This window comes from Pongo pygmaeus, chromosome 10 (assembly GCF_028885625.2).
Source record: "Pongo pygmaeus isolate AG05252 chromosome 10, NHGRI_mPonPyg2-v2.0_pri, whole genome shotgun sequence".
Lineage (NCBI taxonomy): Eukaryota > Metazoa > Chordata > Mammalia > Primates > Hominidae > Pongo > Pongo pygmaeus.
In genome coordinates, this window is record NC_072383.2 from 11,271,356 (window position 1) to 11,288,088 (window position 16,733).

General features: G+C 36.9%; 1 protein-coding gene across 1 annotated transcript; it reads right to left on the reverse strand.

Annotated features, from left to right (window-relative positions):
• Positions 1 to 5,745: 5,745 nt before the first annotated feature.
• On the reverse strand, positions 5,746 to 10,505 carry LOC129009933 (taste receptor type 2 member 45). Its single transcript, XM_063646903.1, has 2 exons — positions 10,289 to 10,505; positions 5,746 to 7,171 (listed from the first exon to the last, which is right to left on the reverse strand). Exons 1-2 carry the CDS (start codon positions 10,503 to 10,505, stop codon positions 6,153 to 6,155), a joined length of 1,236 nt encoding a protein of 411 aa, XP_063502973.1. The 3' UTR covers positions 5,746 to 6,152.
• Between the last annotated feature and the right edge of the window lie 6,228 nt (positions 10,506 to 16,733).

A 16,733-nucleotide genomic window follows, 5' to 3' on the forward strand; every position in this document is an offset into this window, starting at 1 on the left:
CAAACATGGAAAGAGAAAACAAATACCACATGTTCTCACTTATAAGTGGGTGCTAAACATTGAGTACAGATGGACACAAAGAAGGGAACAACAGACACCAGGGTCTATGTGAACAGAGAGAAGGAGGAGAGTGAAGATAAAAGAGATACCTATCAGGTACTCTGCTTACCACCCGAGTGACAAAATAATCTGTACACGATGTGCCTGAGACGTGCAATTTACTTACATAACAAACCTGCACATGAACCCCAGAATCTAAAATAAAAGCTAAAAAAAGAAAAAAAAAAACTGCAAAGTGAAGTGAGATTTCTCTTTAAATAAGGTAGTATTGGAGGCCTCAATGATTCAGTGATATCTGAGGAGTGATAATGTTCAGTGTTGATATCTGAGAAAGAGCAATCCAAGAAGAAGGGACACAAGTATGAAGTCCCTGAGGCAATGCTTGGCATATTCAAGAAGTGACACAAAGGCCAGTGTTGTTAGCATGGGATAAGCCAGGTGTTTTAGGACACACAGGCAGACAAAATCAGATCATTCAAATGATTATAAGACTTTGTAAGGATTTGGCCTTTACTCTGAATTAGATGAAAGCCACTGAAAAATATGGAGGAGAAGAATGGCATGATCAAATTTGCATTTTTACAGGTTCTCTCTGGCTGCTGCCTTGAGAATACATCAGGATAAAAGGATGTGCAGAACTAGAAAGAATAATTAGAAACTCATGGCAAATATCCTGGCAAGATATGCGGCAGTTTAGACTAGTATGGCAGAGTGATGACAAGGGATTGGATTCTGTATGTTTTTGAGGGTAGAGTCAACAAAATTTGCTGATGCCTTAGAGATGAGTTCTGAAAGAGAGAAAATGTTGACTCCATTTTTTTAGTCTAAGCATCTGAAAGTCTGAAGTAGTCATTAGCAGAAGAGGGAAAGACTGTAGAAGAAACAAATCTGACAATTGGGGGAAGAACAGTATTTTGATTTGGACATGTTAGTTCAAGCTCTTGTTAGGCATCCAAATGAAGATGTCAAATAGGCTATTAGAGAAAGGATTCCAGAGACCAGCGTTGAGATCTCAGCTGAAAGATTAAATGTTGGCATCATCAGCACACAGAAAATAAGTAAGGCCATGAGTAGATGAGCTTACCTAAGAAGCGGGAGTTAAAAGAGAAGGAAAAAAAAGTAAACTTAGGCCCTTAACTCATAAGTAATTGATCATAGAGAAAAAAACTTAAGAAATAAGATGCTAACAGATACTGAGACATTGTACAAAATGCAAGAAATCAAAAATGGGTTAGTAAACCATAATTCTATCTATGTATTTCTTCACTTATATCATTATCTAATTATATATAGATCATCATATAATTAAAATCCCCCATGTATCAATCTGCCAATATCTGCATTGCTATATTAAAATGATATATATGAATATATAGATGAATAATCAGCCTTATTCCTCTCTATTGAACCATTTGGCTACATTATCAGTAAGGAGACTGCATGAGATCACCAACAAAACAAGCCTGATTGATTAAAGATTGAAGAATTGAGACCTTGGGCAGTGTGACATTTTCAGTTTAGAGGCAAGAGAAAGAACTAGCAAAGGAGATTGAGAAGAGGTGCCCAGTGAACAACGATAAAATCAGAAGAGGGCAGCATCCCCCCAGTAAACCATGTTCAATGTTGCTAATAGAGCATGCAACATGAAGACTAACCATTGGCAACATGCACTCACTGGTGATCTTAACAAATGTCAGATTTAATGGAGTGGTGACAGCAACAGCCTCATTGGATTGGGCTGATAGGCCAATAGTTGAAGAGGCTTCATACTTTGCTAAATAACTATAAACCAAGAGGAAAACAGAGTTGAAAAAGCTGAGTCCTGAGGTCAGCCTCTGATGTGACAAATCAAAGACCCTCAGCCAGTTCTCAGGACTGAGCCAATTCACAGAAGCAGAGATAAACGACTGAAAGGAAGCTTAAGTCCTCTTGATAATGAACACTGGGGGTGGTAGTACATTTTATATCCCTATTCAGTTAACCTATCTGGCCTCTGCCAAAACCAGATGGTTTATAAGATGAATGCACATTAGCATAAACTTAAATCGCACTTGCAGATGCTCTCTAGGATGCGGTACCTTCACTGAGCAGAACGTGGTTTCCGGTACTTTGTATGTGGCTTTTGATTTGGCGAATGTTTTTAAATCTACACCCTTTGTGAGAGAAAATCAAAACAATTTGTTTGTTGGGGTAAGAACAAAAGCACTGCTTCACTGTTTTATGTCAGAGCTGTGTCACTTCTGTTTTCAGTTTAATTGGCATTTTGCAAAACATCATGCTAACTCAATATACTAATAATATTACTTTAATTGGTATTCATAAGCAGGAAGTGGCAAGTTCCTTAAATATAGTAAAATAGTATTTCTTTGAACAGAAGTAAAATACCAGAAGAAGAGAGACACAAACCTCAGCAGTTTCAGGGACTTATAACATAGATGGTGTTTTTAGAGGTCCAATGTTCCTGGTCCTTGTGTCAAAACATCCTTTTTAAAGTAAATGGCATGTTTCCTGATACATAATTCTTCTCACTAAAAAAGAGGTACAGTGTTTTTTGGGCCTATTGGGATTTTGGAGTCAACGTATTCCTCATTTGAGGATATTGCTCTGAACTCACTAATGGAGTTTCCAAAGGCTGCTGTTCTCAAGTGGAACCCAGAACAAAAAAGGGCTCCATAGCAGCTATAGGGTCTGGCCTAAGCTGCTCTGCCCATTGTGCCAAATGATCCAGCAGAATTCAAACATGCTAGAGGCATGCATAGTGGGCATTATAGGACTCTGTCCAAGTCTCTGACAAATCCATAGGAGAAGGGAGAGAAAACCCCTAGGGAATTAGTGCAAGACCATTCCCTCTTCAGCAGAGGCGTGCCCTCTGTCTCAAAAACAAAACAGCAGGTGCAGAAGATTAGACACAAGAGAAAGAACCAGCAAAGGAGATTGAGAAGAGGTGCCCAGTGAACAATGATAAAATCAGAAGATGGCAGCATCCCCCAAATAAACCAGGTTCAATGCTGCTAATAGAGCATGCAACAGGAAGACTAACCATTGCCTCTCTAAGCACGAGCACCTCTAAGCACAAGACCCTGTGCAACAGTGGAAATCATATGCCCATAAAGCCAGCCATGATTGGAAGACATGAGCAAATCCGAGTGGTACAAGGAGTAGACGGTATTGGACTTAAACATGTGCTTCCTCAGATTCCCTTAACTGTCTCTTATTCTCTAGGCCAGCACCTTGCCTGATCCAGATCATCCTACCATCCTTCCTATAGGGACTTGAATGGAACACCACACTGTGGGCATGAGGTCTGTCTTTCATAAAAGCCACCAACGGACTAGATGATGGAAAGCAGAACGGAAGAGATGGTAGTTCTGCTTCAGAGAAACCCTGGCCAATGGGAAATAGAAGACAGAAGACAGCTGAACAGATACATTCTCCCTCCTCTCTCGCTTCCATGGACTAATGCTGGCTGTGGTATCCCCTTGTAGCCTTTCTGGAAAAGTACTGGGGTCCAAGTGCATGTATCTGATGACCACCATGCTGTCTCTCTCACCTTATAATGAAGTGGCCACAACACAGTCACATACACACAACACATTGTTACAATACATCCCAACACGTTCTTTCACATCTGCTCTTGCCTCAATTTCCACGTGCTCTTGCCTCAATTTCCATGTGTCCCTGCCATTGCTGCTCTGGACTTACCTTCCAAAGAAATGTTATCACTTTAATATCAGACATTGGCTCTAGTTCTAGACCCCCAAAGCTAAGATATTCATTCAGTGGTATAATTTATTTTTCACTCACTTTTCTGTGATTTTATAATGTGGCAATTAAAATGTTCATTTAGAAAAGATATTAAAAATATTGTATAAAATCACATTTTAGTAAGGTAATTCATAACTAACTCAATTTTTAAAATTGAAATGCCATTTTTTACGTAATAACCAGCTAGAAATATCACAATACAAATATATCATTCACAATCGAGAAAATATATACAAATATCCAAAAATCTTTTTTATGCTTTTTTGAAGGTATTGTAGTAGGTGCCATCTGATTTTGATGTTCCACCTTGTCTCCATGTTTTTCGTCTGATATAGCTGCATCAAGGCTCTATTATAGCGATATTTCCCCTACAAGTATGGAATAACCACACTTTTACTCTGAAAAATGCTTCTTCTTAGATAATCCTGTCATCTCAACCAGAAGCCAGAATAGGCAAATTCATGCAACTGTAGATTTCGTGATGAGTTTCATTTTCATTGGTTCACCACCCCAATATATATAATTTATTAATGTATTCACTAATTCATTTGTTCATCAAAATATTTTTGGCTATCTATTTTTTATGAGGTCTTTTAGGTCCTGGGAGTCAACGATAAGCAAGGTCTACAGGATCTCTGTTTGTTGTTGTTGTTGTTTTGTTTTGTTTTTTTTGAGACGGAGTTTTGCTCTGTTGCCCAGGCTGGAGTGCAGTGGCGCCATCTCCGCTCTCTGCAAACTCCACCTCCTGGGTTCACGCCATTCTCCTGCCTCAGCCTCCGGAGTAGCTGGGACTACAGGTGCCCGCCACTACGCCCGGCTAATTTTTTTGTATTTTTAGTAGAAACCGGGTTTCACCGTGTTAGCCAGGGTGGTCTCGATCTCCTGACCTCGTGATCTGCCTGCCTTGGCCTCCCAAAGTGCTGGGATTACAGGCGTGAGAAACCGAGCCTGGCCAGAATCTTTGTTTTTATGGTGCTTACATTGTACCAGGAAAGATAAATAATAAACAAACAACTAAATCAAATGATTTATCTCAAGGTTTAGATAACATTGTTAAAATTTCATAACTCCAAGAATTGATACAGTCTGTAGAATTTACTTGTTTAATGATGCTATACATTTTTTCTATAATAGAACTTGCTATCACTGAATATGTCAACACACTTTCTCTCACTGCATTATTTGCAACTAGATTATAATAAAACATATATTTAAATCATTTCCTATCATCAATACATAGATTTCATAGATGTCATTTTAAAATTTGCAGGAAATATAATTCAAATGATTTTCATAATTTCTATACTGTTTTTACATTGAGTATTTTTTCAAGTAATAAAGATTTGAGTTCATTTATGTGATGTTTAAAAAGATTTTTAAATGTGGAAGATAGTGGAGATAATTGACAATTCAGGGGCTCTGAAGTAGTTTAGGAAAAAAACGGAAATATTTGGTATCAGATCTCAATTTCAAAATAGGTTTTCTTTATCTCAAAAACTGGAAGAAATGACTTTTCTAACTGTATATGGAGACTTATGACAGCACTTAAGAGGTCAGCATTGTGTTTCTTTCTTCATCCCTATTACAGATATGACTTTTTTCTCAGTTGTTCACATATTGGTATAAAATCTAATATTCCTCAGTACTGATTATGGTAGACATATACAAAATGTATTCCAAATACATTTGTCATTCTTCAATTTTATTTTGTGCATAGTTTTCTAACAATAGTTTGCTTTAAATTAAACATAAAATTAGAATTCATTATGAAACAAAAACTACCCCAAAGATAAAACCTCATTATTGATTTAGATTAGAATGCTCATACCGTCTAAAAAACTAGATGTTCAAATAATCATGTTTAAGCACGGTATGGTACATATGTATGGTACAAATAGCAGTGGAAAAGAGCAATGATTTTGTGAAATAAGATGTAAGTTCTTAACAATTATAAATAGAGATCATAAATTTTTCAAATGAAACATGATAATATGAACTGTATTGTGAATACACATGGCTTCATGATTCTGAAAAATTTCTTACAATGTTTTCTATAATTTGGCAGTTTGTAAAAAATGATTAAGGTTATGTTATTGTCACTCTAAGTGTTTCATATACACATACACATGCATATATAGATACTTTTTACACTAACTTTAGGTAAAAGACTTTTCTAGATATACTTTTGGAAATTACTCAAAAACATACAATACAGAAAAACCAGTAGAAAGTATAAAATGTTCCAGACAACATCAGTTTGTTTTCTCTTGGAGACACACAATGTCCCACTTGTGAATCTAGAAATTTGAGAGTTTCAGGTCTTTTACTCAGCACTTAATCTGACACAAAATCAAAAGAAAGGTCTGTTTTAGCTTCTTGCTTCCCCAGATTAGGATGAATGAATGAAATGAAGGATATATAATTGCAGTAGTTTGGCAGAGCATGAGGACAGGTTCATTCTGCAGCCTCCTTCTAAACTTCCAAATCGATGTGATTGGGGACAGAAAGTAAACAGCAAATAACAAGAGGAAGGAGATCACCATTTGCAAAACTTTTATGTGGACCTTGGTGTTGGAATCTGGAGATCCTTTGCCATGGAGCTGCATCTTCTTGAGATGTTTACTCAAAGAACAGATTAAGAGCAGAAAAGATAACAGGGACAGAGTAAAGGGTATTAAGTTTGCAAGCATGGTTAGAGTCATTTCTGAAAGGTGCGTTGGATCACTCAATTTGATCTCCCAACTCACGTTTCCTTCATATTCTTTTGTCCACATACTCTCATCCATGTTTACCACAACAATATGGCAAACCAAAAATAACAAAGACCCCAATAGTATCACTGGAATGACACTCTTAATTCTCCTTTTTAAGTGAAGAAAAATAAAGTTGGAGAAATTGGCAATCTTGAGCAAATAAAATATGCTGAGGCTAGTAGCAATCCAGATGCGGAAATGGTTGGTTACAGCCCAGGCATTAATAGTAGTAATTCTTACTCCTAAACTATGTAAACCTGGATTCAAAACAGTTGCATTCCAATGTAATAATATTACCCAGAGCAAACCCATTCTGGAGACTGCCAGAGCAGTGAGAATTTGGTCAGCAAAGGAGATCTTTTGTCTCTTGACCCACTCAATGGAATTTACCAATGCTATGAAGCCATTAGCAAAATTTCCAAGAACAAATGTAACCACTTCTAGAATGGAAAAAATGATGGGTAGAAAAGTTATCGTGTCTGAACAGACAAAAAGATAGAAAAAATGAAGGCCTAACAACACTGGCTGTGATTCCTTTAATAGCCTGACCTTAAATTTTATGTGCACCTGATTTCTGAATGTGCAGTAACATTCTTTTTACTTTCAAATACTGTGACCAGTGTCAAACAAGAAAGTAGCAGTTTATGCTAATTGATGAGTTCGATACTGTATTTATGGAAAACATTCTAATTTTCAAACAGCTCAACTTAACTCATTCATTCAATGTCCCTTCTTGTTACAGACTTGTTAGATACTGAAGTAGAAGTGAAACCGGAATTTTCATTTGCCAGCATGCAAATAAAGACATATTCTCTTTCAATGTTTTGCAATGGTTTCCTCGTTTCACTTCTGCATAATTTGTGTTCAGCAACTTTAGCTGTTTGCTATGGAAAATGTACCACATAGTTTATACAAGTAAATGCCTAAATCTTAAAGGGAGATTAGTCATAACTAGGATCATCACCATGACCAATTTTTATGCTAGATTTAAATAGACAAAATCCAAACTTTTTAATCAAAATCATTGAAAATTTTCTTGGGAACTGTGGGAATGCCAATACACCTTAAAATCTTATTCCTGCTAACCAGTACTTTTGTATGACATTATTGTTAATAAGCTCATAAAACATACACACATAGACAGACACACACACATACACACACCCCTCCAGAAAAAAATGAATTTTTAAAATAATTTCCAAAATGGAAAATGTATTTCCAGGAGGTCATCCTGGTGGAATTAGTCCTATTTTCCCACTCAGGGTTTTCAGCCCATAAAAATATATCAAACGTATCTCTCATACTTAGACCCTTGGTAAAGTTACTCTCAAGTCCATTTAATGTCTAAATATTTGTTATTTCATTAGAATATTCAACATTTTCGTAAATATTCCTGAGTATCCCATTATTTGACATATAATCTTGTAGTATTTTCCCATCACAGACAGGGTGGCCCCTGGACTCTGAGCACACTCACATAGCTTGCTTTGGTTAACAGAAAATTGGTAGACTTCACACAGAGGTTTGAGATGGTTTCCACACTGGAGTTTCTTTTCCTTTTGTGTTTATTATGAGAACATTGCCTGGCTACTACACTGTTCCCAGAAGGAGAATGAGAAAATAATGGAGTCAGTTTGTCCCTGCCTTATCCAGCCTAAATTGTCCAAACTCTAACTAATTCCAAGACGCAGAACTTGGCCCATCTCATATCACCAGAACCATCCACCAAACCCAGCTTAGAAAAACTGAATCCAAAGACATGTGAGATATCAATATGCAATGTAGAGTTAGAGAGGTTTCTCTGGCAGAAAAACCTAACTGATATAGGTACTCTGCTAAACCAAGCGTGTGGGAAATATGTCTACCCTTGTTGTGTCAGGAATACAGGAGCCAAAAGAAAAATAGATAAGGAATGGCAAAGTTTTGTCATGCAAGGTAGATAACTAAAGGTAGAGACTGGGCGCGGTGGCTCACGCCTGTAATCTCAGCACTTTGGAAGGCTGTGGTGGGCAGATCAAGAGGTCAGGAGATCGAGACCATCCTGGCTAACACACTGAAACCCCGTCTCTACAAAAAATACAAAAAATTAGCCTGGTATGGTGGTGGGCGCCTGTAGTTCCAGCTACTCGGGAGGCTGAGGCAGGAGAATGGCGTGAACCCAGGAGGGGGAGCTTGCAGTGAGGGGAGATGGCGCCACCACACTCCAGCCTGGGCGACAGAGCAAGACTCCACCTAAAAAAAAAAAAAAAAAATGAAAAAGTGGAAAAAAACCTTTGGAAAGATCTGGGTACTTCAGGTAACAGCTTCTCTTATTTCTACATGTTGTACCTAAAATAAAGTTTCTACTTCAACTCTCTTACAGTTGTATGTAAAGATATATAAATAGTGAATTTTTTCCTAGGTATATAATGAGCAACCAATAATTTTTATGGTGTACTTCTCCTAATACATAATTTTTAAAATTATAATGCACACTTAGAAATGAGTCAAAGTAAAAATGGTAAACACAGCAATGTATTATAAACACTCATGTAACCATCATGTAGGGCAAGATGTGGAACATTGCAAAGAGCCTAGGTCCACCCCCATGCTGCTTTTCAAGCCCCTAAATGTTTCTTCACACCTGTTAACAATTTTCTACTGTTCCCAACACTTGGGTCACAGAAAACAATAAAAGCTTCGTCTAGGCCTTATCCTGCAAGTTGGAAGAAACAGGAAATTGATTTCATGTGATTAGCTTTTTGTTTTGTTTTGTTTTGTTTTTGGGATAGCAGCTTGATGAGTCCTCACCTCAAACTCTCCTTACAGGGAAATTCAATGAACAGCACTGGATCTCAAAATGCCGTTCCAATAAATAAAATATACTACCTCAATTACAGATACACCATTGTATTCCATGAATTAACTTTTATTTTGCTTGTAATGTAGAAATGGGGCTCTGTGCTTTCAAGCTGCATCATTACCCAAGTGAGAGATCAAAGATGTGAGGGGGAACTTACATTTGATTTGTTTAGTCCTAAAATCCTGTCTTTAAAAATAAGAGATTAGGTTGTGGTGGCACGTGCCTGTCATCTCAGCTACTCAGGAGGCTGAGGCAGGAGAATCGCTTGAACCCAAGAGGCAGAGGTTGCAGTGAGCTGAGATGGCGCCACTGCACTCCAGCCTGGGCTAGAGAGCGAGACTCCATCTCAAAAGAAAAATAAATAAATAATAAAAATAATAAATAAATAAAAATAACAGATTGATCATGAAATGGTTTATCTCTCTGATTAAAGAATAGTATTTATGTTGAAAACTAAATCTTTATTATAGTGTTCCTTGGATTAGTTTAAGGTCATCCATAAATAACTATTTTCTTAAGCAATGTATTTTAAACTAAACTTAATTTCTAAATCTAAATGTATTTAGCTTGACTTGAACTTTACCGTTTACTAATGTAACTTACCCATAATACCCATTCTTTTTTTAAATTACATAGGCATTATCCAATTTATGAATGTACATATTTCAAAAAGTAAATTATTTAATGGGATAGATGTAGATAGAGATGATGATGATAGCTACAAGGTAGAATGCTGTCTAATAAATGTGACTTCATTCATTTTTCTAAGTGCTACAATTCAGGGTAATGGGATAACACAATTATTCTTTCTCCTGGCTTTATGATTCTCATATTATTCTCAGCATCAGGGCTTAGACTGGAACAATACCTCTGATGGAGGACATTTCCCTGACCCCTTCATGGGAGGGAACTGGGGCGCACTGACGCTGGAACCAGCCAGCTGCTTTAGGGCTGGCAGGGGTGAAATCCACTCGCTGGGACCCACTGCGCCCACCCCTCATGGGAGGGAGCACACAGGTCAACAGATGCAGGAGCACTTTTGGATGCCAGCAGGAACAAATTCTGTGCAGGCCCCGCAGCAGCATCTAGGGGGGTGCCGCCACCCCCGAAACCTCGAGGGGGAGGGTGTTACAGTGCTCTTTTAGCTCTGTTATCTGCAGACGGCTTAAGTGTTAGTAGCTCAGTGGGCCCTTTGCCTTTTCGCTTCAGGCGGCTGCCTCTTGCCAGCAAGGGCAGAGGTTCAGTGTAACAACCTTTTGTATCTGCATTCCTGGCTCCTGAGCTCTTGTCCAGCTTCCAAGAAAAATGAGGTTGCACAACCGAATTGGAGGATGGTAAATGCGGGAGATTTTATTGTTGATGGAAGTGACTCTCAGCAGGAAGGCGAGCTGGGAAGGGAATGAGAAGCAGGAAGGTAATCTTCCCCTGAAGTCCGGCTGTCTCCATCCAGACTCTTCTCGAAAGTCACGCCTTCAACCTGTCCCTCTGAAGTCAAGCCACTTCTCTCCGACATCCCACCATAGTCTGTAACATTGAGCTGCTTCTCCTCTAGATCTTCAGCCACTTCCCACTACCGGCGGAGCCTGGGGTTTTATGGGCATAGGATGAGGAGTGGGGCAGGCCAAAAAAGGCACATTTGAGTGGGAAAACAGGGTTAGAAGTACTCCCTTTGGGCCACAGTCTCAGGCTATTAGGCTTGAGAGTGGGGCTTTAGCTGAGGACCCGCCCTTTTCTGTCTAGAATTTCCCAGCCTCCTGTTCCTATCACCTTCGCATAGTATTTCAACAATGACAACTTTAAACCAACATATTTCCAATAATTTGCTTGCCATTTTTTTCTTTTATTAAATTCTAAAAATCATGGCAAACATGACTTCCAACAAATAGCACTTGCTCTTTGGTTTTTTGTTGTTGTTGTTGTTTTGCATTTTCATATGAACATGTACAAATACTCTGTGCAATTATACAGTACATAAACTTTATTATATGTGTCAGTAGCATCATTAGCAAGCCAAATTCTTTCAAATGGTTATTTACATTCTCAGCTACTGTGATGAAATATGGAGTATTTTATTTTATTTTATTTTATTTATTTTATTTTATTTTGAGATGGAGTCTCACTCTGTTGCCCAGGCTAGAGTGCAATCTCGGCTCACTGCAACCTCTGACTCCCAGGTTCAAGTGATTCTCCTTGCCTCAGCCTCCTGAGCAGCTGGGATTAAAGGCGTCCACCACCACACAGGCTAATTTTTGTATTTTTTAGCAGAGATGGGGTTTTGCCATGTTGGCCAGGCTAGTCTTGAACTCCTGACCTCAAGTGATCTGCCTGTCTCAGCCTCCCAAAGTGCTAGGATTACAGGTGTGAGCCACTGCACCTGGTTCCTTGGAGTATTTTATTATAGCAAGCAATGCAGCACTACATATACAGAAATATACCCAAAGATTACACTAAATAAGTTCTACACTTTAACACATTTAACTTTCCAGTGTTTTCTCTAATAGAGAGCCAAAAAATTATAGAAATGAAACATTTTTTCTAACACATATGTGTGCACATACTGTGATTTTTGAATGGTAACAATATGACTGAAATTATTTTATTTGATATACCTAATGCTAGATGACGAGTTAGTGGGTGCAGCGCACCAGCATGGCACATGTATACATATGTAACTTACTTGCACATTGCGCACATGTACCATAAAACCTAAAGTATAATAATAATAAAAAATAAATAAAATAAAATAAAAACAAAACAAAAAAGAAAAAAAAAGGATAAATTTAGGGAGAATTGTCCCATATATTTAATATCAACAGTATTATAATTTATTGAAAATTCAGTAATTTCTGTCACTTTGTGCATTGCAAATAATTAAACTGGAAATAAGAACAAAAGGTGTCCAGCAATATATCAATATTCAAAATTTGATGGTTCAAATTAAGATTAGCATTAAGAATTTGAATTTATAGTTCTTGCTTATATATTATTTTTAAAATTAAAGAAAAGTTTAATTTTTTTTTGAGATGGAGTTTCATTCTTGTTGCCCAGGCTGGAATGCAATGGCACAATTTCAGCCCACTATAACCTCCGCCTCCCAGGTTGAAGCGATTCGCCTGCCTCAGCCTCCCTAGTAGTTGGGATTACAGGCGCCTGCCACCACGCCCAGCTAATTTTTTATATTTTTTAGTAGATACGGGCTTTCACCATGTTGGCCAGGCTGGTCTTGAACTCCTGACCTCAGGTGATCCACCCGCCTCAGCCTCCCAAAATGCTGGGATTACAGGCGTGAGCCACCGTGCCCAGCCCTAAAATTTTAACTTGCATTTATAACTACTATAATAGTCTATTTGACTTCATTCAGCAAAAACTCTAATAATTATAATTCTATCTATGAGAATATGTAGTTTCAGTGTAATTTTATATTCATTATTTTACTTTTTTTGCCTTTTAAATATTTTTATTATTGTGGAACATAGCATACAGACAGAAAGCAACAAAACCTAAAAGCACAGTATGAGAAAAAATTATAATTTTACCCCCCGTGTTTAACACATCTTGGTCAAAAAATAGAATTTTCCAGCCATCCAGACATTCCCCATATACGCCTTCTTGTTGATCCCATTCTCTTGTTTTCCTCCTCGCTACCGTCCATATTGTTGTAATAGTCACTCATATGTTTCACTTTAGAGTTTTGTCACCAGTGTAATAAATTGCAATGTGTTAAAGATATATTTTTGAAAACTTTATATAAATGGAATTAAAATGAATGTTTTTTCACTATTGATAGATCCTCTTACATTTGTGAGTATTATCTAATCAGCTCAAATTTGTTTATTTTCTTTGTTATATACATTTTTTGTAAACATGTCTCTCTAGTTGGTTCATTTTGATTACTGTATAGTAATATAGTATTATATAGGTATGCTATAATTTATGTATCTATTTTATCACTGATGGACATTTGAGAAACTTCTCAACTTTAGCTGTGAAAGCACAGTGATATTCATGTGTGTGTATACATTTTCTGGTAAGAGTACCTGTACTGAGTCTTAAGATGTGCTCCTTCATCTTCATCAGATAATGTCATACGAAGCCAAGGAGTTATATCAATTTGTACTTCTAGGAGCAGTGTTTGAAAATTCTCATTTCTTCTTGTCCTTTTCAAAATTAGTAATATCAGAATAATTTTCACACTTTTATATTTATATAAAAATTATTAAACTTAACATTTTATAATTCTTTTTCTATTCAATTTTAAAACGTAACTTTAGTTCAAAAATTACATATTACTCTTTTATCATTCTATGATTGTGATTTTATACACATTTCTTAAGAATGAATTGTATATTTTATGCACTTATTCATATTCTATTATTAAATTTTCTAATCATTTTTCATGAAGTTTCACATTCTCATTTGATATCAGCAAATATAATTATACCAGAGATATTCCTTCAATCAAACATTATGTCAAATGATTTTGAGAAAATATGATTAGTTATTGGCATATTGCAAGGGAAATTTGGAGTGTTTAACAGGCCCTGAAAGGACTCATACAAAGTGTTGAAATATAAAAATGTTTATGCATTTAATGTAGGTATCACGAGGAAATACAAATTCTACCGTTACTAGTATGGAAAAAAATGATTGGTGGTAAACTTCCCGTTAACTAAACAAACACACCTTCAAAAAAGGCACGTCTGATATCACTGGTCATGATCCCCCTTAAGGTCCTGACCTTAAACTCTATGTGTACCTGAATTCTGAATGTGCACTAACATTTTTGATGTTTTAAATTCAGTTGTGTGACCAACGTCAAACAGTAAAGCAGCAGCGCATGCTTATAGATGAGTTCAGTGCTGTCTTTATGGAAAATATGTTATTCTCAGAACAGCTCAAGTTAACTACTGTTCATACACCGTCTGTTCTTTCTATTTTTTCTTTTGAAAAAATTCGATAAAATTTTTCATAATGATGTTGAAGTAAAAGCTGATTTCTCATTTGCAAGCATGCAAATGAAGACATATTCTCTTTCATTGTTTTGCAATTTTTTCCCTCTTTAACTTCTCCATAATTTTTGTTCGGCAACATCAGTTGTTAGGAAAATTTTAAAACCCAATACATAGATTATATATTGGATATCTACATTTTTGGAGGGAGTTTGGTCGTAACTAGAATCATGGCCAAAGTGAATTTGTTTTTCTCAGTACCAGATTTATGTAGACAGAATCCAACTTTTCCTATCAAATGCATTCAAGAGTTTTTTGGGAACTCTAGGAAGGCCAGTACTCTTTAAAATCTGGTTGCTGCTAATACCTCTGTATAACCTTATTGTTAACAAGCCAATTAACACGTACAAAGCACCCCCCCACCACACACACACACACACACACCACGTGGATGGGAGGAATTATTGTCCTATAATTTTCAAAATGAAAAATAAATTTCAGGGAGGTCATGTACTTTGAAAAGGCCCTATTTTCCTACTCATGCTTTTTAGCCCATTTTCAACATTTATCAAACTGAGCTCTCATGCTTAGGTCTATGAGTAAGTTATTCTTTTGAGTCTATTAAGTCTTTTTTTTTCTATTTTTTATTATACTTTGTTTTAGGGTACATGTGCACAACGTGCAGGTTTGTTACATATGTATACATGTGCCATGTTGGTGTGCTGCACCCATTAACTCGTCATTTAGCATTAGGTATATCTCCTAATGCTATCTCTCCGCCCCCCTCCACCCCACAACAGTCCCCAGAGTGTGATGTTCCCCTTCCTGTGTCCATGTGTTCTCATTGTTCAATTCCTACCTATGAGTGAGAACATGCGGTGTTTGGTTTTTTGTCGTTGTGCTAGTTTGCTGAGAACAAGTCTATTAAGTCTTTAAATATTAATTATTTAATTAAAAATATTAAGCAATTTTGTAAATATTCCTTGAGCACTTAAAAAACATGTGTTTTCCATTGAAGAAACTAGACTTCTCTACATGTGATATTTGAATATAATTTTTTTAAATTTATTTTTGATTACTTAATGGCTTAAGATTAATAGATGCTAAAATAAGACTCCAGCCTTGGATTGTATTTCTTTTCAGTTTTGATAATATAATTGTTTCTAAGAAAGGATCTTCAAGTCTGATGGCCAGGACAGAAACCCAGATACTCTGTTTCATATAGATATGAACTTAGACTATATTTTACAACTACTATCAGCCTTAGTATAGCCATCTGTAAAATGCACACAATAACAATACCCTCCTTGAGTAGGCTTTATGAGGAGTTAGTATACTATTTGTATAACTGCTTTCAATTTCACCTGTCTGATACAGGCAGAAACCAAGTGTTGCTAGTTTTTCATTTGATCCTGTGTTACTGGATATGTAGAAGTTACCTGTGAAAACTTCCACTTTTGAGTAGATACAGCAGGTTCAAGAAGGTAAAATATTCTTCTGCAACAGCTGGGATAAGATAAATACAAGGCCAAAATTATATTTTCAATTCATCAGAGAGCTGTGCAAATAAGGAGGGCCAGCTAAACTAAAATCCAGCACAAAGAGAGTCTTTATAGGTGAAGAGTCAACTTATATATTTAATGCAATCTCTATCAAATTCTGGCAGGCTTTTTGGTAGACAATAAAAAACACTACTCCTAAAATGTATCTGGAAATGCCAAGTGACAAGAGCACCTAGAGAAATAATTTAAAAAGAACAAAGTAGGGGGATTACAGTTTCTCATTTCAAAGTTTGCTAAAAGCTGGACTAATCATGAGGACACTGGCATTTTTAATATTATAGACAAGAATAATGAAACACAATTAAGAGTCCACAAATTAGTAACAACATTTATTATCAGCTAATTTGAAAAACCATACCATTGCAATTAAATAAGAATCATTTTTATCAATAAATGATGCTGGACAAAATGAATATTCTCATGCATAAAAATGAATTTAGGCTACTGCCAATGTCCTTATAGAGGCTAGCAGCCTTGGATCCACCTGCACCCCACCCCAGTCTATGAGTGTGTACTCTGCCACACTATTGATGCTGCTGGCATGTGTGAACAAGGATGAACCAGAATGCCACTGCCCAACAAAGTGCTTAGGCTGGCACCATCCTTCAGAGTATCGTAACCAGCAATCCAGGAACACAATAGCCCTTCCAGCATAGCAGATTCCCAACCTTGAGGGGAAAGAGAGCAAAGCCAGGGGCCCAATACTAGCCTCCGAGTTAGAGCATTCAGCACAGGAGTGCTGAGCTGATCCTTGGCACCCCCAAAATCTACCATAAACAAAGCTAGTAAATGAAACCCACCT